The sequence below is a fragment of the Anomaloglossus baeobatrachus genome, chromosome 1 (genome assembly GCF_048569485.1).
Source record: "Anomaloglossus baeobatrachus isolate aAnoBae1 chromosome 1, aAnoBae1.hap1, whole genome shotgun sequence".
In the NCBI taxonomy this organism is placed as follows: Eukaryota; Metazoa; Chordata; class Amphibia; order Anura; family Aromobatidae; genus Anomaloglossus; species Anomaloglossus baeobatrachus.
This window is the reverse complement of record NC_134353.1, coordinates 479,135,934-479,159,743: the sequence shown is the minus strand read 5'-3', so window position 1 is coordinate 479,159,743 and position 23,810 is coordinate 479,135,934. Positions and strand designations below refer to the sequence as shown.

Here is a 23,810-nt window from a genome sequence, read left to right as displayed (position 1 = left end):
TTCAGCTTCTTATGCCACTTCTCCAGCCAAGAATGGTTATGAACAGAAAATAATCCTTTTGCGTCTTTGGACATCTTGGTCACCAGGCCTCAAATTACAGCTCTGCATAAATGTTTGCTACTACCCATTCATCCAAGTCAGGGTGAGGGGAGGGGGGTGTCTTCTTTCCTTCAGCGTTCGACTCTCTCTTCTTTTAAGATTCCTGAATATGAAGGTGGTTTCCAAAAGTAACAAAATATCTTTTCCCATGCTCTCAATATGATTATACCGCACTACTGTCCTTGTTTTTCCTACCATCTAGAACTTGTAGTGGCAGAGGTGATTGTGCCAACCAGACTGTTTGTTTTCATAGTTTTTATTCAAAACATTTTTTCTTTTTCGCTCCTAATTGGGAGACCCAGACAGTGGGTGTATAGCTACTGCCTCTGGAGGCCGCACAAAGAACTACACTTAAAAGTGTAAGGCCCCTCCCCTTCTGGCTATACACCCTCCCGTAGGAGTACGGATTCCTCAGTTTTAGCTTTGTGCGCAGGAGGTCAGACACGCACGCATAGCTCCATTGTTTTTAGTCAGCAGCAGCTGCTGACTATGTCGGATGGAAGAAAAGAGGGCCCATACAGGGCTCCCAGCATGCTCCCTTCTCACCCCACTGTATGTCGGAGGTGTTTGTAAGGTTGAGGTACCCATTGCGGGTACGGCGGCAGGAGCCCACATGCTGATTCCTTCCCCATCCCTTTTTACAGGGCTCTGGGTGAAGTGGGATTTACTGGTCTCCAGGCACTGAGACCGTGCTCCATCTACAGCCCCTGGAGAAGATGCTGGATGGAGCGGAGTACATCAGGGACATGGCCCTGCTTCCTCAAGGTACTCTGTGTCCCCGTGCATTTGGCGCTCACACCGCAGCATGCTGGGTGTTGTAGTGCGCCGGGGACATCAGCGCTGCGGCGCTTGTGCCATGGCCTCATTCAGCTTCGCTGAAGCAGGCACACTTCTGGGAATCGGTCGCGCCGGCCGCTGGGACTGCGGCGCGGCTGGCACTTGTGGTGCGCCGGGGACTTCAGCGCGGGCCGCGCTTTTACGGCGGCCGCGCTGATAACTCGAGTCCCCGGCTTTTGCGGCCTGCTTCCGTTCGTTCCCGCCCCCAGACCTGCCAGTCAGGAGAGGGGCGGGATGCTGGTCAGTGCATCAGCGCCGAGGGCTGGAGTCGTTTTTACATACTCCAGCCCTCACAATCGGCACAGAGGGGACACTGTTTCCCGCACTTTTGTTTAGGAACTCCCACGGACCGCCCCTCTCCACAGACGCCGGCAGCCATTCCTGCTGACACGCTGAGCTGCAGAGGGGAGCCGGGGAGACCCAGACAAGGAATTCTGCGCCTCTTACCCGCTATTCAGCGGGCGGTAAGCAGCCCTCAGGGCTCACCCCCTCTTGTGCCAGTAGTATTCTTAGTATTTTGTTTCTACAAATACTTTGTATTGCATAGCGCTGGTCGCCTTTGGCTATAGACTCTCTCACATTGCAGAGAGCCAGCAGCATGTCGTCCGTAAAACGCAAGGGTGCCAAGGCACAGACATTATATGCTTCCTGCACCGCATGTGGGACTTTTCTACCGGCAGGCTCCACGGACCCCCATTGTGTGCAGTGCTCGGCCCCTGCGGCGCTTGCACAGTCGGGACCTCTGCTGGACGTGACCCAGGGTGTACCACCTGTGAATGCTGTCCAGGTGACAGGAACTGAGTTTGCAGCTTTTGCTGACAGAATGTCTCTCACTATGTCACAAATTCTTGACACATTGCGAGCTAGGCCTGTACTTCAGGCCACGGACACTGTGCAATCATTGCCCCCTGGTCCCCCTCAGCTGAATTACCTCCAAGCTCCGGGACGGGCACATACACCTCAGGGTGAAGACTCTGACTCGGACGATGGCCCCGGGCAGCCTAAGCGGGCTCGCTATGACGGGCCTTCACATTCATCTCGCTGGGATCCTGACCATTGAGATGAATCTATGGGTGATGAGGCGGACGTAACTGATCAGGATTCTGATCCTGGGACCGCTCTCAATCTAGATACACCAGATGGCGACGCCATAGTTAATGATCTTATATTTAACATCAATAAGATGTTAAATATTTCCCCACCAGCTCCTCTTGTAGAGGAGTCAGCTTCGCAGCACGAGAGAATCCATTTCAGATACCCTAAGCGTACATTAAGCACTTTTCTGGACCACGCTGACTTTAGAGACGCAATCCAGAAACCCCACGCTTATCCTGAAAGGCGTTTTTCTAAACGGCTTAAAGATACACGCTATCCTTTTCCCCCTGAGGTGGTCAAGGGTTGGACCCAGTGTCCAAAAGTGGATCCTCCAATTTCCAGGCTTGCAGCTAGATCCTTGGTTGCAGTTGAAGATGGAGCGGCACTTAAAGATGCCACTGACAGGCAGATGGAGCTCTGGCTGAAATCCATCTATGAAGCGATTGGAGCGTCGTTAGCGCCATCTTTTGCGGCCGTATGGGCACTCCAAGCTATCTCAGCCGGGCTTGCGCAAGTCGACTCAGTCACACGTGCATTTGCCCCGCAGGTAGCACCATTGACCTCGCAAATGGCGGCATTCGCGTCGTACGCGATTAATGCTGTTCTTGACGCTACAAGCCGCACGGCAGTGGCGTCAGCCAACTCCGTTGTTTTGCGTAGGGCCCTGTGGTTGAGACATTGGAAAGCAGATTCTCATTCCAAGAAGTGCTTAACCAATTTGCCTTTTTCTCGTGACCGATTATTTGGAGAGCGTTTGGATGAAATCATCAAACACTCCAAGGGTAAGGACTCATCCTTACCGCAACACAGACAAAACAAACCCCAACAGAGGAAGGGTCAGTCTGGTTATCGGTCCTTTCGAGGACCGGGCAGGTCCCAATTCGCCTCGTCAAAAAAGACTCAAAAAGACCAGAGACGCTCAGATTCTTGGAGGTCTCAGTCACGCCCAAAAAGGACAGCCGGAGGAACCGTTGCCAAGACGGCGTCCTCCTGACTTGCAGTCTCCGATTCCCACACCCGCGGTCGGTGGGAGGCTTTCCCACTTTGGCGACATTTGGCTGTCACGCGTCAAAGACCGTTGGGTGAGGGATATTCTGTCTCACGGGTACAGGATAGAGTTCAGTTCTCGTCCGCCAACTCGTTTCTTCAGAACTTCTCCACCACCAGACCGAGCCGATGCTCTGTTGCAGGCGGTGGCCGCTCTAAAGGCGGAAGGAGTGGTGACCTCCGTCCCTCTTCAGGAACAAGGTCACGGTTTTTACTCCAATCTGTTTGTGGTCCCAAAAAAGGACGGATCGTATCGACCCGTCCTGGATCTAAAGTTGCTCAACAGACACGTAAAAGTCAGGAGGTTCCGGATGGAATCCCTACGCTCCGTCATAGCCTCAATGTCTCAAGGAGATTTTCTAGCATCAATAGATATCAAAGATGCGTATCTCCACGTGCCGATTGCACCAGAGCATCAGCGTTTCCTACGCTTCGTCATACACGACGAACACCTGCAGTTCGTAGCGTTACCTTTTTCGGTCTGGCAACAGCCCCCCGGGTCTTCACCAAAGTCATGGCAGCAGTAGTAGCTGTTCTGCACTCGCAGGGTCACTCGGTCATCCCGTATCTAGACGACCTGCTTATAAAGGCACCCTCTCAAGAGGCATGCCAGCACAGTCTGAAGGTGGCACTAGACACTCTCCAGAGTTTCGGGTGGATTATCAACTTTCCAAAGTCTCATCTAACCCCGACCCAATCTCTGACTTATCTTGGCATGGAGTTCCATACTCTCTCAGCGATAGTGAAGCTTCCACTGGACAAGCAGTGCTCGCTACGGACTGGAGTGCAATCTCTCCTTCAGAGCCAGTCGCACTCACTGAGGCGCCTCATGCATTTCCTAGGAAAGATGGTAGCAGCAATGGAGGCAGTCCCGTTCGCGCAGTTTCATCTGCGCCCTCTACAATGGGACATTCTACGCCAATGGGATGGGAAATCGACGTCCCTCGACAGGACTGTCTCCCTCTCTCAGACTGCCAAGGACTCTCTGCGTTGGTGGCTTCTCCCCACCTCATTGTCACAGGGAAAGTCGTTCCTTCCCCCGTCCTGGGCAGTGGTCACGACGGATGCGAGCCTATCAGGGTGGGGAGCGGTGTTTCTCCACCACAGGGCTCAGGGGACGTGGACTCAGGAAGAGTCCACCCTGCAGATCAATGTTCTGGAAATCAGAGCAATCTATCTTGCCCTGCGAGCCTTCCAACAATGGCTGGAAGGCAAGCAGATTCGGATTCAGTCGGACAATTCCACGGCGGTGGCGTACATCAACCACCAAGGGGGAACACGCAGTCGCCAAGCTTTTCAAGAAGTCCAGCGGATTTTGACGTGGGTGGAAAGCAGAGCGTCCACCATATCCGCAGTTCACATCCCAGGCGTGGAAAACTGGGAAGCAGACTTTCTCAGTCGCCAGGGCATGGACGCAGGAGAATGGTCCCTTCACCCGGACGTGTTTCAGCAGATCTGTTGCCGCTGGGGGACGCCGGACGTCGATCTGATGGCGTCACGGCACAACAACAAGGTCCCAGTTTTCATGGCACGGTCTCACGATCACCGAGCACTGGCGGCAGACGCCTTGGTTCAGGATTGGTCGCAATTCCGACTCCCCTATGTGTTCCCACCTCTAGCATTGTTACCCAGAGTTCTCCGGAAAATCAGGTCCGACTGCCATCGAGCCATACTCGTCGCTCCAGATTGGCCAAGAAGGTCTTGGTACCCGGATCTGTGGCATCTCACGGTAGGCCAACCGTGGACACTACCAGACCGTCCAGATTTGCTGTCTCAAGGGCCGTTTTTCCATCTGAATTCTGCGGCCCTGAACCTGACTGTGTGGCCATTGAGTCCTGGATCCTAGCGGCCTCAGGTTTATCTCATGAAGTTGTTGCCACAATGAGACAGGCTAGAAAACCATCCTCAGCTAAGATCTATCACAGGACGTGGAAGATATTCTTAGCGTGGTGCTTGGCTCAAGGGTTTTCTCCCTGGCCATTTGCATTGCCAATTTTTCTTTCCTTCCTGCAGTCTGGGTTGGAAAAAGGTTTGTCGCTTAGCTCTCTTAAGGGTCAAGTCTCCGCGCTATCCGTATTCTTTCAGAAGCGCTTGGCACGGCTTTCTAAAGTACGCACGTTTCTCCAAGGAGTTCGTCATATCGTTCCTTCTTACAGACGGCCATTGGAACCCTGGGATCTGAACAAGGTTCTCATTGCTCTCCAGAAGCCGCCTTTCGAGCCTTTGAAAGAGGTTTCCCTTTCTCTGCTTTCACAAAAGGTAGTTTTTCTTGTGGCGGTCACGTCTCTTCGAAGAGTGTCCGAGCTAGCGGCGTTATCTTGCAAATCTCCCTTCCTGGTGTTTCACCAAGACAAGGTAGTACTGCGTCCAATTCCAGAGTTTTCTCCCAAGGTGGTTTCTTCCTTTCATCTCAATCAGGATATCACTTTGCCATCTTTGTGTCCGCATCCAGTTCACCAATTTGAAAAGGGTTTACATCTGTTGGACCTGGTGAGAGCACTCAGGATTTACATTTCTCGCACGGCGTCTCTACGCCGTTCTGATGCGCTCTTTGTCCTAGTCGCTGGTCAGCATAAGGGATCGCAAGCTTCCAAATCCACCCTGGCGCGGTGGATCAAGGAACCAATTCTTCACACATACCGTTCTGCTGGGCTTCCGATTCCATCTGGACTGAAGGCCCATTCTACCAGAGCCGTGGGTGCGTCCTGGGCATTGCGGCATCAGGCTACGGCTCAGCAAGTGTGCCAGGCGGCTACCTGGTCGAGTCTGCACACGTTTACCAAACACTATCAAGTGCATACCTACGCTTCGGCAGATGCCAGCCTAGGTAGACAGGTCCTTCAGGCGGCGGTGGCCCACCTGTAGGAAGAGGCTGTCTGACAGCCCGTTCATGTGGTATCTTTTTACCCACCCAGGGACTGCTTTTGGACGTCCCACTGTCTGGGTCTCCCAATTAGGAGCGAAAAAGAAGAAGGGAATTTTGTTTACTTACCGTAAATTCCTTTTCTTCTAGCTCCAATTGGGAGACCCAGCACCCGCCCTATTTGTTCTTAGGGTTTCGTTTTTCGGGTGCACATGTTGTTCATGTTGTTTCTTAAGTTCTCCGATCTTGTTATCGGATTGAATTTGTTTTTGAAACTGTTATTGGCTTTCCTCCTTCTTGCTTTGGTACTAAAACTGAGGAATCCGTACTCCTACGGGAGGGTGTATAGCCAGAAGGGGAGGGGCCTTACACTTTTAAGTGTAGTTCTTTGTGCGGCCTCCAGAGGCAGTAGCTATACACCCACTGTCTGGGTCTCCCAATTGGAGCTAGAAGAAAAGGAATTTACGGTAAGTAAACAAAATTCCCTTCTGTTATTCCCAAAAAAATTCTGATCAATATACAGTTTTGGCTTTCAACTATTACTTAAAGCTTGAACATTTGCCATTGGGAGTCTCTCAGGACAGTCATTGCATTGATGGAACCGGAAGAAATCCTCTCATCCATAGACATCAAGGATGCGCACACTTCCTAATTTGCCAGACTTTGTATTTCCTCCACTTGGTTGCAGTTGGTCCCGAAAACAAATTTGTGGGGCTCCCATTCGTCCTGACTACAGCCCAATAGACTTCACAATGGTCTCCACAGTACCCTAACTTCACTTCAGTGGTGTTATAGCTGCTTGTACTTCATTGCCTTTTTATATACAAGGTGCCATCCAGATCTGACAACCGTAGAAGTCTTTTAGACCAATTTAGACACCTTGACGTTCTTTGGTTGCATAAACAACCATCCACAATCCTCTTTGCAGAGTCTAACCTTCATGGGCATGTACTTCACAAGTGATTTAGCCAGAATTTTCCTTTCTTATCCCTTCAGGACCACAGCCTCATCTTTTAATGACAATGTATGAGGTTCTGGGCATTATGGATTAATCTATGGAAGCTATTGTATATACCTAGTTTCCCACTCGCTCCCCCCAACAAACCATCCTTGATTCCTGGTGGAGCAAGTAGAATAGTTTCTTGGACCAGACTATATTCCTTCTCTGATTAGTCCTCTGTTTTGCTTCCATGACCATTGGCCTCTAAATTATTAGTTTGCAATATTTTACATGGAATGGCTCATGCAGCCTCTCTTTATCTACACTAAACCCCCAGTGAACCTCAAATTGACCCTTGGGTATATTTATGTGGCATTTTCAGCATTTTTTCAGACAGAAATAAGCTGCACTTTACAACCCCAGCAGAAGCACTACAAATTTTACAAATTTTTTTTTATCCTGACTGAATTTGAGCACTGTAACTTCTTTAAAAATCTGCTTCATGTCCATTCTTTTTCAGCCTCTTTGCAGCAGTTTTTACCCATTGAGAGTAATGAGAACCTGCAAAAACACTGAACAAATGAAGCATAGCAACAGTGAGACTAAGAAAAGTCACCTAAAAGACACAACTATTTACTTTGTTTTATATGTAGCATTTTGACTGCCAAGAGGGAATGCTTTGGCTGCACAGAAAATGCTTCAAAAAACCCAAAGTGTGAACTTCCTCTAAATTTCCTTTCAGTTTTCCATCATAAGCTACTCTTCACCCAATACCCTCGTTCTTGCTGAAAACTGCTTTTACCTCTCTCCATTCCATCTCTGAGAAAACGGTCTTCATAAGTTGCACACAGTCCATGCTTTGTGCATCTACCTCAAACCTTCTCTTTCTGGCAGTCCCTAATCATTCTTCCAGAGGGTCCCAGGCAGGGTATGGTGGCATCTAAAGCCACCATAGCACCTTAGATCTTGTCATCTGTAAGTAAGGTCTACAGCTTGAAGGGTGATCATTCTATCAAAGTGTGGTTATACAGCGGATACAAAAGTGTACACGCTATATCGTTTTTCAAAAGTGTCCAGCAATAAACATGTGACAACTTTGCCCATCTGTAGAAAGAGGTTTTGTGATGGAAAGTCCATGACAAGTATACCCTTCGGCTAGAATTAGATTTCCCTTAACAAAGGTAGGTGGAACTACCCCATTTGAGAGTAGCATGATCTATGGCACATATGTTAAACTCTGCTCCGTGGGCCAAATCTGGCCCGCAGGCTGATTTTAATTGGCACACGATGTCAAGCACATATTATTCTGTATGGAGGGCTATGTGGGGCCCATTATTCTGTATGGAGGGCTATGTGGGGCCCATTATTCTGTATGGAGGGCTATGTGGGGCCCATTATTCTGTATGGAGGGCTCTGTGGGGCCCATTATTCAGTATGGAGGGCTCTGTGGGGCCCATTATTCTGTTTGGAGGGCTCTGTGGGGCCCATTATTCAGTATGGAGGGCTCTGTGGGGCCCATTATTCTGTGTGGAGGGCTATGTGGGTCCCATTATTCTGTGTGGAGGGCTATGTTGGGCCCATTATTCTGTATGGAGGGCTATGTTGGGCCCATTATTCTGTATGGAGGGCTATGCGGGGCCCATTATTCTGTATGGAGGGCTATGTGGGGCCCATTATTCTGTATGGAGGGCTATGTGGGGGCCATTATTCTGTATGGAGGGCTATGTGGGGCCCATTATTCTGTTTGGAGGGCTCTGTGGGGCCCATTATTCAGTATGGAGGGCTCTGTGGGGCCCATTATTCTGTTTGGAGGGCTCTGTGGGGCCCATTATTCAGTATGGAGGGCTCTGTGGGGCCCATTATTCTGTGTGGAGGGCTATGTGGGTCCCATTATTCTGTGTGGAGGGCTATGTTGGGCCCATTATTCTGTATGGAGGGCTATGTTGGGCCCATTATTCTGTATGGAGGGCTATGCGGGGCCCATTATTCTGTATGGAGGGCTATGTGGGGCCCATTATTCTGTATGGAGGGCTATGTGGGGGCCATTATTCTGTATGGAGGGCTATGTGGGTCCCATTATTCTGTGTGGAGGGCTCTGTGGGGCCCATTATTCTGTATGGAGGGCTATGCGGGGCCCATTATTCAGTATGGAGGGCTATGTGGGGCCCATTATTCAGTATGGAGGGCTCTGTGGGGCCCATTATTCTGTGTGGAGGGCTATGTGGGTCCCATTATTCTGTGTGGAGGGCTCTGTGGGGCCCATTATTCTGTATGGAGGGCTATGTGGGGCCCATTATTCTGTATGGAGGGCTATGTTGGGCCCATTATTCTGTATGGAGGGCTATGTTGGGCCCATTATTCTGTATGGAGGGCTATGCGGGGCCCATTATTCTGTATGGAGGGTTATGTGGGGCCCATTATTCTGTATGGAGGGCTATGTGGGGGCCATTATTCTGTATGGAGGGCTATGTGGGGCCCATTAATATTTATAGTGGACTATTTTGGGCCCATTAATCTTTGTGGAGGACTATTTGGGGCCCATTATTCTATATGGAGAACTATGTGGGGCTCACAACGTTGTCCCAAGTTTAACTTTGTCCCTCTGTGTATTTGAGTTTAACATCTTTGATCTAGGGGTATGGACACTGATTCGAGCAATTCATCATTTACCGGGCTGCTTGTTGCAGTTTTGATAAATTAAATGTTTCACCTGCTCCAGATCTACTAGTTCACTGAATGCTGAGCTGTATAACGCCGCCCACAATCATTATTGTCATTTTTCTGTGTACACTGCATAAGAAGAAAGCTGCCCATCATGGTAGGCTTCTAAATTGATATCCTATCCCTAAGGACTGTTTGAACTTTCCAAGGTCTTTTGTCTTTGTTCCTTATTGGTAAAGGCCTTTTCTCCCATCACCCTTTGGGAGACACAGCACGCACTCAATTATTTTATTTTTTTTTTTCTAAAAAACATACATATACGGTTGGGACTGTCCTCTATGAGAGGTTCTTGGTTCCCCAAATTCTGCTTTAGTTACTGTTGTGTTTAATAGTCATTTTGTTGTTTAATTGCTTCTACTGCTAGCATACAAAATGAATTAACTGTGGCTGCAAGGGTGGGTTTTGTAGCTAGTAAGGCACAAACAATTCTTTAGCATGCTTCTGCTAGTGACAGCCAGCTGTGCCCCAAAGGAGCTATGAGAAAAGGCTTATACTGGCAAGTAGCAAAAACTAAGCTTTCTTAATTTTATTGAAGTTTTCCTGTCTTCTGTTTTTGTTTTGTAGTTTTTTCTTGTCGGTTTTTTTTCCCTTTAATTTATTTTCTATGTTTCAGCAGAGGAAATCTCAAAAGAAGAAGCGAAAACAAGACCAACATGTAAGCATTTTATTATACCTTTACCAGAAAAAAAAGGGTTCTCATCATCCCCCAAAAATAGGCAGTTATTGGAGGTGTATTACATCACACCATGAATTGGCCTACAATAGACACCCTATTATGGGTATGCTTGTGGTGAATCCTTCTTAAGGCTCTGTGTGCACTAGTGCGTTTTACCCACGGATTTACCCGCGGATTTGCCGTGGAAATTTCTTGAGAAATGTCTGCAATCTTTGTGCAGACATTTCCCAGCAAATTCTATGAGAAAAAAAAAAAATAGCTGTGCGCACTGTGCGGATTTTTCTCAAGAAATTTCCTTGAGAAGAATTTCTCGAGAAAATTTCTTGAGAAAATGAGCCTGTCAATTCTTTTCTGCAGGTACCCTGCGGATTTCGGCAGTACAGCCTGCAAAATCCGCAGGGAACCACCCGCGGGAAAATCGCGGCTAATCCGCGGCAAATCCGCATGCGGATTTGGTGCGGATTTTTTCCGGAGGTCCTGAAATCTTTCACTCCCAGAAGTTTCTTGAGAAACTTCACATTTCTAGTGCGCACATAGCCTTACTCTATTAATATATAAAATCTAGGGCAGGGGTCTCCAACTTGTAGCTCAGGAGCCGCATGTGGTTTGCCTGCCCATTATGTGTGGCTTGCAGCTGTATGCCAGTTTGATGAATTAGCACCAATTCTAGAAGGCCATTATGAAGAGCGAGTCTCTAGATCAGGGGTCTCAAACACACAGCCCCTCAGGGTAGTTTGTGCGGCCCCCATACCCATGCCACTGTTCACTATCGGGGCAGCTGCAGGGGCCGCAGCCACTGTCTGCACTTTATGTCAGATGAATTTATTGCCAGTGTTGAGCTCTCACGCCGGCAATACAATCATCTCACATAAATCACTGACAGTGACACTGCACCTGCCGCGATAGTGAACAGTGGCACGGGCCTGGGGGCCGCACGAAGCAGAGATGAGACAGCGGAGGGAGCGCGGGACAGGTGAGAAGAATGATTTGTGTGTGTGTGTGTGTGTGTGTGTGTCTGTGTGTGTGTGTGTGTGTGTGTGTGTGTGTGTTGGACGTTAACCCCTTAGCGACCTATGACGTACTGGGTACATTATGGCTCCCTGGCACTTAAGGACCCATGACGTACCCAGTACATCATGGCGAATTCGCAGCCCCGGTGCCTGCGATCGTTGCAAATACCTTAGATTCGGGGAGGAGGGGACCTCAGGAGGGGTGGTGTCTCCTCCCCGGACCTACGGAGGCTGCGATTGGCTGACTAACGCCGCTCAGCCAATCACAGCAACTAATGTTTCAGCCATTGAAAATCGCTGAAACATTGAAATCCAGCCAAGATCAGGGCAGCTGTAGCCCTGATCATTGGCTGGAGCTGGGTGACCTGTGTTTCACCCACCCCTAGCTCTGATTGGAGAGTCCGGCCTTGTGACCGATCTCTCCAATCACTGTGGATCTGTGGCCGCAGACCACTTCCCTCAGCTTCACTCCGGCGTCTGTGGAAGGTGAGGGGAGCTGCTGACCCATTACTACAGGATGGGGACAAAGTGCGCACATTACTATGAGATGGGGATAAGGCTGGGGACATTACTATAGCATTGGGACATTACAAGGATGGGCACAATACTATTGGATGGGGACATTACTATAGGATAGGGACAAGGCTGGGGACATTACTATGGATGGGGACAAGGTGGGCACAGTACTATAGGATGGGGACAAGGTGAGCACAGTACTATAGGATGGGGACATTACTACAGGATGGGGACAAGGTTATTACTGTATGATAGGAACATTACTACAAGGGGACAAGGATGGGAAACATTACTATAGAATAGGGATAATGCTGAGGACATTACTATAGGGTGGGGACAAGGTTGGCACATTACTAAAGGATGGGCACATTACTATAGAATGGGGACAGTACTATAGGATGGGGACATTGCTACAAGGGGACAAGGATGGGGAACATTACTATAGATTGGGGACATTACTATAGGATGGGGACAAGGATGAACACATTACTATAACATGGGGACAAGGATGAACACATTACTACAAAATGGGGACAAGGATGGGGATCATTACTTTAGGATGGGGACAAGGATGGGCACATTACTGTGGGATGGGGACTAGGATGAGGTACAATACTACAAGGGGACAAGGATCAGCACATTACTGTGGGATGGGGCACAATACTACAAGGGGACAAGGATGGGCACGTTACAACAATATGGGGAACATTACTAAAAGATGTTGGTCAAAATTTCTATATAGTGCTAATTGTAAGACTATTAGTTACAAGAAAGGAATAAAATGTAAAAGAAAAAAAAAAAAGTTTTATATTTAAATAAAGAATGTGCACGTTTGCTATAATGAACAAGTGAAAATGTTCAAAATCAGTGATCCCAAGGAGTATAAAAATCTAAAATATATATATTTTATATGGTACCAATAAAAATGTCACTTTGTCCTGCAAAGAATTCGGCCCCCCAAATTATTTTTTTTTCCTCTGTGCGGCCCATACACCCAGCCGAGTTTGAGACCCCTGCTCTAGATGGTGACTTTATTAAGTATCTTTGCACAGAAGAGCAGATATGGATGTGCATATAGTGGCAGGGGGGACAGAAGAGTGAAATAAATATAGCAAGGATGATACTGTTAGGCTATGTGCCCACGGGGACAGTGTCCTGCGGATATATCCGCAGGACATTCCGCAGGAGCTCCCAGGAAACCGCACAACAACTTCTGTCTGTTTCCATGCTGCGGAATGTCCTGCGGATATGGTGCGGGCATTCTGCATTGAGGATACAGTACCATGGCTTCGGCACTGCATCCTCAATGCAGAACAAGTGCTGCAGTGATCGGGGGAGTTCATACTTATCTCCATCATGCAGCACCTCGCATTCCGGTGGCCGGGTTACTCTGTCAGCGTCTGCAGGAGAAGGTGGACGGTCCTGAACTAGCTCCGGCTGTCACATGACCGGAGCTTGTGCAGGCCCCGCCCACCTCTTCCTTCCTGTACCTGGATTCACCGCGCTCCTGTACACCGGACGGAGAAAGTGACTCCGGTGAGGCAGGTTAGTATATGGGACCCTGCGGAGAAATCCACAGGAATAATTGACATGCTGCTGATTTTTCCGCAGGGAAATCCGCATTATTTCCGCTGCGGAAAAATCCGCACCGTGGGCACAGCAGTTCCCAAATGCCATAGAAATGGCTGGGGAGTAGCTGTGCTGCAGATTTTTGAACAATCCGTGGCAAATTCCACGCATTTTCCGCCTCGTGGGCACATAGCCTTAGAGCGGTGCTTGAAGCAGAATGCAATAGTGTGGTGAGTCTACCTGATATGGAAATACTGAACTGGGTTAAACTGGAAAACCTTGGTTGTAAATACCTCATCTAGGAGAGAATGTCTGTGGGGAGACTCCTCATACTGGTAATGTTGGGTTCTGAGTGGTCGTGGAGTGAGGAGTGCTGATTGTGGCACGTGGCAATCTCTCAGAGTTGAATGAGGCTCTTGAGGTAAGAAAGGTTGGGAACTACTGATCTTGAGTATCTTGTCTGACGTGAAAACATTAAGAACTGGGTTTCACTATTGACCTCAAAGAGGTGTCAGGTGGAGTATCATAGAATCATAGAATGGTAGAGTTGGAATGTACCTCCTGGGTCATCTAGTCCAACCCCCTGCTCAAAGCCGGATTCACTAAATCATCCCAGACAGATGTCCATCCAACCTCTTTTTAAAGACTTCCATTGAAGGAAAACTCACCACCTCTTGTGGCAGCCTGTTCCACATAGGATCATAGAATGATAGTAGAATAGAGACATGCCTCGAAATGCTAACACCCAGTGGTCAATTTAGGCCGGTTTCACACTTTTTGCCGTTTTGCCGGATCCGGCGCTCTCCCATACAGTGACTACAGTACAGTGACAGCGCAACAAGCGCCGGTCACATGCTGTCATGTGACCGGCGCATGTGACCCGGAAGTTACAGCGCTGTCATTGTACTGTATTAACTGTACGGGAGAGCGCCGCATCCGGCAAAACGGCAAAAAGCCGGATGTGTGAAACCGGCCTTATCCATACTCTTCTGGGAGGAATAACTGAGCAACAGCACAGCAGAGATAAAGGAAAGATTCCAAATATTATGGCAAATACAATTTATTAATAAAAGAGAACTTGCAGATCCTCTGCCTACACCCAAACTGTTCATAGACTAAACGTCTGGGTAGCCAACACTTTGCACTAACATTCTAAAATGTCATTGGAGTGTAAGCAGCCTGCGTGAGATCATGTAGCTGTGGGTTTGGTAAGCCGGCTATCAGTCACAGTCAGGCTCCCCACTGCAAACATAATACATGGTTTATTACCATGTTTACCTTCTTGATCTCTTTATATACTGAGCTGAACCAGCGCTGGTATACACCGATTAGGAAGCACAGACCGTGCTGAGTGACAAGAAGAAACAGGAGTCCCATGAGACCCAGTAAGCTCCTTTTATGCATAACCCATAGATCTTTACAGCTCAGTTACATGTAAGAAAGAGGTGGTTTTCTCTTAAATAAGACCTCAGAGTACAGATATCAAGGTATATTTTGTTTTTTTTTACCTTGAAAACTGCGCCATTATGGCGCTGAAATGCTTTGATGTAATAAAAACGTTCATTTTGTACCATCGATAATTCTTCATTTCCACAAGGTACCATAATCTCTACACTAAAGTGATTTGCCATATGGAAGCCACGGGGCTGCAGTTGCAGCTTCGAATGCTCTTGTAAGTGTTCTGTCCATACACAACCAAATGTTAGTGAGACACCTTAATATATTACAATTGAATCTTTGACTTTTTTTGGGCTAGTGATATTTAATAATCTCTGCTATGCATGCATCGGGCAGCTTGTATTCCCTGTCAGGATCCCTTTACTAATTGTAGCTTTTCTTTTTGCAGTTGGAATCACATGGACATGTGTTTGTCAGCTACCAGGTGAACATTGGCCAGTCCTGTGAACATTGCTCCTCTGCAATATGGCCAATGGAGAAGGCTTTTCTGTGTAGTAGTAAGTGCAAGCAGATTAAGCCACTTAATGGCTAATAATTGCCATATCCACATAACATGCCATTAACCCCTTCCCGACATTGGACGTACCCCGTACATTCTGACTGTCAGTGACTTCTCGACCAAGGACGTATGGGGTACATCCTGGCGATCACGGGGGCACAGAAGCTGTGCCCCCACGATCACCACCAGGGACTCTGCTTTCCCAACAGCCGAGACTCAGCTCTCACAGACAAGGAGGTCTCTGCGCTGTCCCTAGCTGTTTAATCCTCCAAATGCTGCAATCAATATTGATCGCAGCATTTAGGGGTTTGGGAGAGGGATTGCACTCCCTCTCCCATCCGATTGCTAACCATGCGATGTTATCATGAGCCCTGACCGCTGCTCTAGTGACCTGAGGGCGCCATGATGACCTCCTGGGTCATTAAGGTACTAGAAGCCTCTGGGATCATGCCAAGAGCATGATTACATATGCTTCTGTCAGTGTTCCACTGACAGCTATAGCGTATTGCAATGCTCATTCATTGCAATACATTATAGCTGTGATCAGAGCAGTTAAAGGTAATGTCCCATGTAGAAACTAAGTAAAAAAAAAAGGGTAAAAATAGATTTGAAAAAAATCAGAAAATAAAGGATAAAATAAAAATTTACCAATAAGTATGTAAAAAAAACCCCCATATATTTGGAATCACCGCATCCGTAACAACCTGGGTCTATAAAACTATTACACTACTTTAATCCCTTCAGTGAACACCGTAAAAAAAATAAGTAAAAACTGTTTGTTCATCATACAGCTGAGAAAGTGGAGTAAAACGCAAGTAAAAAGTCATAAATAAAAGTGGTATATCTCCATTAGCAAAAAATAAAAAAAAAAGCTATAGCTTTCAGAATACTGCAATGCAAAAACAATTTTTTTTATTCTATAAAATTGTTTTTATGGTGTAAAAGCAGCAAAAAAATAAAAAAAACTTCTGTATTCTTCGGATTATAAGACGCACTTTTCCTCCCAAAAATTTGGGAGGAAGATGAGGGGTGCGGCGGCCAGATGCATGACGCTGCGTGCGGGCGGCCGGGTGCCTCTCTGTCCCGGCTGCCTCTCTGTGCGGGTGGGTGGCCTGCTAGCTGCTTGGCTATGCGGTGAGTGTCCCAGTCTGTCCACGGTCCCGGTTTTGCAAATGATGGATGAGACCTCCATCTGTTCAAGCGCCGCTCCGGGCACCATCATTTGAAATGGGACTGCGGACAGACTGGGACACACCGCACATCCAGCCACCACAGACTGCACATCTGCCTGCACAGAGTGGCAGCTAGCAGGCTGCCCACCCGCACCGGCCTGCTCCACCACTGACCCGCCGCTGTCACTGACCCGGTGACCACTGACCCGCCATTGTCACTGACCCACTGACTCGCCGCTGCAGCTGTCACTGACCTGCCGCTGACACCACTGACTCGACGCCACTTCTAGCACAGCCTCTGCCTCCTGTGACCCCGCTCCGCCACCGCTGCCACTCCCCTCCGGTAAGACAACACCGGAGTATAAGACGGACAACATTTTTATAATTTTTATTTTTTTTTACCTTTTTTATCTCAAATTTGGGGTGTGTCTTATAATCCGGTGCATCTTATAAAACGAAAAATACGGTATATAAATGTGGTATTGCTGTAATCGTAATGAACCGAAGACTAAAACTGTCTTATCACTTTTTTCCGACACGGTTAACGGCATAAACAAATAATTAATAAAAAATTCTAAATTGCTGTTTCTTCTTAATTCTGCCTAGAATAGGTGGAATAGAAGGCGATCAAAAAATATTATGTGCCCCAAAATGGTACCAAAAAAATTCCAACTCGTCACAAAAAACGAGCTCTGACGTGACTATCGGCAGAAAAATAAACAAACATTATTTTCAAAATTCAACCTTTTTATTTTGTAAAAAAAAAATCATTTTTAGTATGATAATTGGCAAACCTAAAAACTCTTAAAAATATATAAATTTGGTATTGCTGTAATTATACTGACCGGAAAAATGAAGCCACCTAATCACGTATACCGCATGGTGAATGGCATAAAAAAAGTCAATTTGTTGATTTGTTTACTCTTCCTCACAAAGATCGCAGTAAGGTATGGCTTACATTTATCCCGTGCTCTACTCTAATCGCTTACACCGTGGATTACGTGTAAATCTCTATCTGCCTTATTACAGTGAAATTTTCAGTGCGAATTTTGTCTGAATCACGTTTTTCACTTTGAACTTGCATCTGACCTGTGGTACGGCGGTATCCATCATTTTACGTGTCTTTTTAGGGGTAGACAAAAGTGCGGTCAACAACAGTTTTGTGCACCTTTGAAAAAAAGGATACCTCAGTACAGACTCCGAGTAACTCTGCTGCCTCATTAGAGATAATGGATCTGTCGGAGGTTTCACCTGAATCGTGTATTTTGGATATGTAGATGGAAACCCCGATATAAGTGCTCAGCATTGAGCACAGAATAAATCTGAACTAATCCAAAATGTTCAAATCACCACCAAACAGCATTCAACTCAACCCACAAACACAGAAGTCCCCACTCAGTTCTATCATCTGTTAACGGAAATATAGGGAGTTGTGGAAAAGTGCAATGCTTCCCCCCTCAAAAAAGAAATCCAGTGAAGTCTGCTCTCCCAAATCCAAATGGCCCCTCCCTTCTGAGCACCACAATGTGCCTAAACCACAGTTAACATTCACATGTTTGGAATTATTGTAGTGAGGAGAGCCAGCTTAATTTATGTGGTGTGTGTTTATAGAAGCACAAGCTGGGCACAATGTACGGGCACTACAATGTACTGGGTTGCAATATTCATTGTGTTTAACTCCATCTGTGTTTTCCAGAGACTAATTAGTGACTACACCTGTAGTTGAACTCCCAGAGGTTTTTAATTTCCAAAATGTGGTCACTTGAGGGGGATTTCTTTTGTTCTGGCACTTAGGGGCTCTGTAAATGGAGTCCGCAAACTATTCTAGGAAAATCTGTGCTTGAAAAATCAAATGTCTCTTCTACCCTCCCGAGCCCTGCAGTGTGGCCAAACAGAACTGTACAGTCACATGTGGGGTAATACACAATTTCTCCTGAATGTGGCAACATATCGTGGTGCCTTTTTTTACCTTGTGAAAATTGGAAGTCTGGGGTTAAAATAACAATAATATGAAATTTTGTGATACACCTGTGGTGTCAGTATGCTCACTGTACCCCTAGATGATTTCATTGAGGTATGCAAAATGGTCACTTTTGGGGGGATTTTTGCTGTTCTGGCACCTCCAGGGGCTTTGCAAATGTGACACAGCACCCGCAATCCATTCCAACTAAATCTTCACTTTGTACTGTGTCTCAAAAGTAGCTTACAATCATATATGGGGTATTGGCGTACTCTTGCACAACAAATTTCATGGTCCATTATCTCCTGTTACATGAGTGAAAATGAAAGATTTGGGGTTAAGTCAGCATCTTTGTGGTTAAAAATGTATGTTTTCATTTTTTCGGCTCAGCGTTATAAAGTTCTGTGAAGTACCTTGGGGGTTCAATGTGCTCACCACACAGCTATATAAATTCTTTGAGGGGGTCTAGTTTCCAAAATGGGGTAATTTCTGGCGGATTCCACTGTTTAGGCACCTTAGGTGCTTTGCCAATGTGACATGGCACCCTCAAACCAGTCCAACGTAAATCTGAACTCAAATATGGCGCTCCTTCCCTTGTTCACTCTGTGCTGTGCCTCAAACGTTGTAAAAAAATGAGGTCACTTGGGGGGGTTACACTGTTTAGGCAGATTAGGGGCTTTGCTAACACGACATGGCGTCCACTATCTATTCCAGACAATTTTACTCGCTAAAAGTCAAATGGCGCTCCTTCCCTTCTGAGCCCTGCCTTGCACCCAAACAGATTTCCACCACACATGGGGTATTGGTGTATTTAGGAGAAATTACACAACAAATTGTATGGTCCATTTTCTCTTGTTACCCTTCTGAAAATACAAAATTTGGGGCTAAAATAACATTTCTGTTGGAAAAAGTAAAATTTTCATTTTTTTCCTTCCACTTTAGTTCCTGTGAAAGGTTTAATAAACTTCTTGGATGTGATTTTGAGCAGTGTTAGGGGTGCAGTTTTTAGAATGCTGTCATTTTGGGGTATTTTCTGTCACCTACGCCCCTCAAAATCACTGCAAATGTGATGTGCTACCTAAAAAATGGTTTTGTAAATTTTGCTGGAAAAATGAAAAAATACTGATAAACGTTTAACCCTTCTAACTTCCTAATTTTTATTTTTTTTTAAATTATGTTTCAAAATTTGCGCTGATGGAAAGTAGGCATGTAGGAAATGTTTAGTATCTCTGGATTATGGGCATACAAATGTGAAAATTGCAAAATTTCCAATATTTTCACAAATAAATGCAAAAAATAGGGTCCTAAATTTACCAGAATCATAAAGTCCAAGGTGTCCTGAAAAAAAACTGTCTCAGAATCACTTGGGTCTTTTGAAGCGTTCCAGTTATAAACCTCATAAAGTGACGTTGGTCAGAATTGTAAGAAATGGCCTGGTTAGGAAGGGGAAAAGGGGCTCGGGGGTGAAGGGGTTTAATGCACGTTGTACGAAGAAATAAATTAATTATTTAAATAAGCAGAGCACAAAGAACAAGTGCCTCAATTTATGCAGGACACAACAATATCTGACTAATGTAATCTATGTTGATTTACTACTTTTAAATTTTCCTTCAGCAACCAAACTTATTTAAGAAGTTCCATTACATGTTAATATGTATTACATGTACTTTTGAGATTTGCATAATTAAGAAAACTCATCACTTTAATATACACTTTACTAAATCAAGAAAAGCAGTCAGTCCGAATATAAAGTTTAGAGACGTATTTACATTCGCAATTTATGAAATTTCACATAGGTGTTGTAGTAACTGAAAAGGTCTTAATTTTCTGCACTGAAAATATTGAGTTCTAAAATGTGTGTCCTTTAATAGCCTGCAAGATGATCTGCCACAAGAAATGCCAAAGCAAGATTCAAACTCGATGTATGCCAGCTGGAGTAAGACGCGTAAGTGCAATATATCCAGAATCAAGACAGGGAAATGCTGCACTCTAAGGAGAATGTGCCAGCAGGGTTTTGCTATGTAATCTGAGAGTAACATAATATAGGGCATGAGAGATTCCTGGGATGTATCACTTGTTAGGCTATGTGTTGTAGTGTTTTATCACTGCCGGACTATAACTTACAAGCAGAACAGTCCAGCTAATCTGTGTAACCCCGCCCCCACCACTGATTATCAGCTGTCTCACAATGCACAGTGTACATAACAAGCTGCCAATCAGTGGTAGTTGCAGGGTTAGGCCGGTTTCACACATCCGGCATTTCGCCGCTTTGCCGGATCCGTCCCACTCCAGTACAATGCAATACAATACAATGGCATCGCGGCAAGCTCCGGTCACATGACAACATGTGACTGGAGCTTGCCGCGATGCCATTGTATTGTATTGCACTGTACTGGAGTGGGACGGATCCGGCAAAGCGGTGAAATTGTCGTACGACACAGAGCAGAAGACTTCACTCCACTACATTTCTCCATCAGACAAAACAAGGATTCTATAAAAACTATACCACTCAGCCCAAAAAGTGATACATCTATGGAATCAGGCTTTCGTGCCTTATGTTTTGTTGCTGTCAAATTATGTAGCAAAACCCTGCTGACTGATTCCATTTAAGGATCATTTTAATCTTTTTAGCTTTATTACCATAAAAGCAGAAACTTTTTTTGTTTTTATTACATACAGTATGATCCCAGATGTTGATGATAGAGTTTTGCCATATTGTACCTAAGTTAATCAAAGAGTACCATGGTTTTCAAACATAGTATTGCCCCCCCCCCCCCCGTCTTTAATTTAGATGCTGCTGAGGATCAGCCGACCTAAAGTAATGTTAGTTTTTCTTCTAAACTTTAACCAGAACCCAGGCAACCATCACTTTGGTGTCCATGTGGCAGACCTAACCAATGAGACTACATCGGTACCCATTGTCATGGAAATCCTTCTTGAGTACTTGGAGATGCATGGCCTGTATACTGAGGGGATTTACCGCAAATCCGGTGCAGCCAATTGTATGCGAGAGCTGAAAATGTCCTTAGAGAAAGGTATGCCAACCATAATAGAAAGCAATTTTTGGCTTTTAGATCTTGACCCAATGACATTTTGTAGGAGAGGAAATCTAATAAATTTAGAACTCATTTAATACATAAGGGCTTGTTTTTTTGTTTTCTTAACTGCCATAGTGCCCAGGATTGCCATTTGGAGATATCATCAATAAAATCAAATTTAGTATTTTTTTTGTTTTGTATGGGAACGTGAACTCCAGCTTCAGTCAAAACTCCGCTCAAATAATATGTGAAGATTTCATATGGAAGCTGATCTCTCATTCCTTTACAACTAGTACCTTGGACATCCATCCCTCCATTTGAGCTGGGCTATTCTGTTTCTCATTTTATTGATGACTTTAATATAAGTCAATATCTTTTCTCCGTAAAACCTGTGAACAGATCACATACTATTGAGATTGATATTCTTCTCTCCACCTCATCAGATAACATCTACTTATTCTCATTTCAGTAGAAGCCAGTTTGTCTAGATCAGATGATACATGTCCAACAATTGTCATTTGCATTGTTAAAAAGTATGCTAATTACTTACAGTGTCAGCCATAGTTTTAGATATCTTCTATTTTTGTTTTCACCTCTTTCTTAAATGTTTGGATCTTTCATCTACAGTAATTGCTTTATTTTTGTTCTTTAACAGATCCCACCTCTGTCAAACTTGATAAGTATGCAATCCATGCAATCACTGGAATTCTAAAACAATGGTTGCGTGAATTGACTGAACCTCTAATGACATTTGCACAATACAGTGAGTTCCTAAAAGCTGTGGGTAAGTGAACTTTCCATTACTTACTTTACTTTGTCACTATTTGGAAGAATGACCTTAAAATATAAATGTGTTTGTGTTTTTTTTTTAAATCTTATGGAAATTACATCCACATGTACGCTTTCACATTTAGCATGCCTGCTACCAATCAAAAATTGTCATGGCCTTTTTTGGGTGCAAGTACATCTGTTATGTGTAAATGCAGCTTAAAGGGAATCTGTCAGCAGGTTTTTGCTACCTCATCTAAGAGCAGCATGATGTAGGTAAAGAAATTCTGAATCTAACAATGTATCCCTTAATTAGTGACTGCAGCCGTTCTGCTAAAGTGAAAGACTTTGTTTGTTGTATGTAGCAGAGCTTTAGGAGCTGCTCCCTCCCACACCTGGCTTTCAGTGTACATTTCCATAGACAGAAGCTACTAAACACAGAAGGGGCTGAGTCAGACTGCAGCTCAGAGCTCCTCAGTCTATGATAAAGCCAGATCACTTAAACTAACATTACAGGTAAACAAAAACAGACTTTGAGATAAGAGATGGCTGGCTGTAAACTTTTTGTTAACTTTTACAGCATGCTGGCTTTAGATTACATAGCAAAAACATCCTGACGGAGTCCCTTTAAAGGGAACCTGTCATCTAGAATATGCGTTCTGACCTCTTAGCAGACGCATGTGTGCCCTAATTACACCTCCTTACCCATCCTTGTGTTGTAAAATTGTATAATATGAAATTAATAAAAAACGTTTTATTACCTTCATATTTCCTATGTAATTTAGAGAGCCGCTGGCCACATGGGCAGCGCCTTGCCCTATGGACGTCTGCATACTTTCCGTGGTATTGCGCCCCTGTGGGCGTGATACCATGGAGTCACATAAGCGACGTCCCCGTCTCCTTGTCAGTTTCAGACGCGCACTGCGCATGTGCAGTGCGCGTCTGAAGCTGGCGAGTGAACACCCAGAAAAGAAGCCTGCCACAATGCGCGCAGGATAGAATGAGCGACTGGGATGTCACTCATGTGACTCCATGGTATCACGCCCGGAGGGGCGTGATACCACGGAATGTATGCAGACGTCCATACGGCAAGGCGCCGCCCATGGGACCAAATACCCTGCTATTTACATAAGAAATATGAAGGTAATAAAACGTTTTTTATTACTTTAATATTATACAATTTTACAACACAAGGATGGGTAGGGAGGTGTAATTAGGGCACACATGCGTCTGCTGATAGGTCAGAACGCATATTCTAGGTGACAGGTTCCCTTTAAGGCCTGGTGCAGACTTTCATTCTAAATGAATGTGTGGACTTGACTTGTTCCATGTGCTCATCTGCTTGACGAGCCAGCACAAGAGCTCTGCTACATAAGGTGACAATAAGTTTATGCTGCATTTGTTTGTTGTTGTTGTTTTTTTGCTGGTTTTATTGGATCAATTCTGTATTTTGACCACTCTGGCAGTCTGCTGACTGAAAATACAGCTGTCTAGTTAAAGATATATTTCTCTGACGCCTCATTGGGGGACACAGGACCATGG

The 23,810-nt window shown here is 45.6% G+C and overlaps 1 protein-coding gene across 6 annotated transcripts in view; it reads left to right on the top strand.

Annotated features, from left to right (window-relative positions):
• MYO9B (myosin IXB) overlaps positions 1-23,810 on the top strand; it is a 255,193-nt gene that overhangs the window by 197,939 nt on the left and 33,444 nt on the right. For 5 of the 6 annotated variants that reach the window (XM_075314952.1, XM_075314943.1, XM_075314922.1 and 2 more), the window contains 5 exons: positions 10,216-10,257; positions 15,220-15,328; positions 20,334-20,407; positions 21,314-21,497; positions 22,156-22,284. In XM_075314952.1, the coding sequence (XP_075171067.1) occupies positions 10,216-10,257; positions 15,220-15,328; positions 20,334-20,407; positions 21,314-21,497; positions 22,156-22,284 (538 nt within the window). The remainder of the gene's footprint in view (positions 1-10,215; positions 10,258-15,219; positions 15,329-20,333; positions 20,408-21,313; positions 21,498-22,155; positions 22,285-23,810) is intronic. The other variant, XM_075314924.1, reaches the window with a different exon arrangement.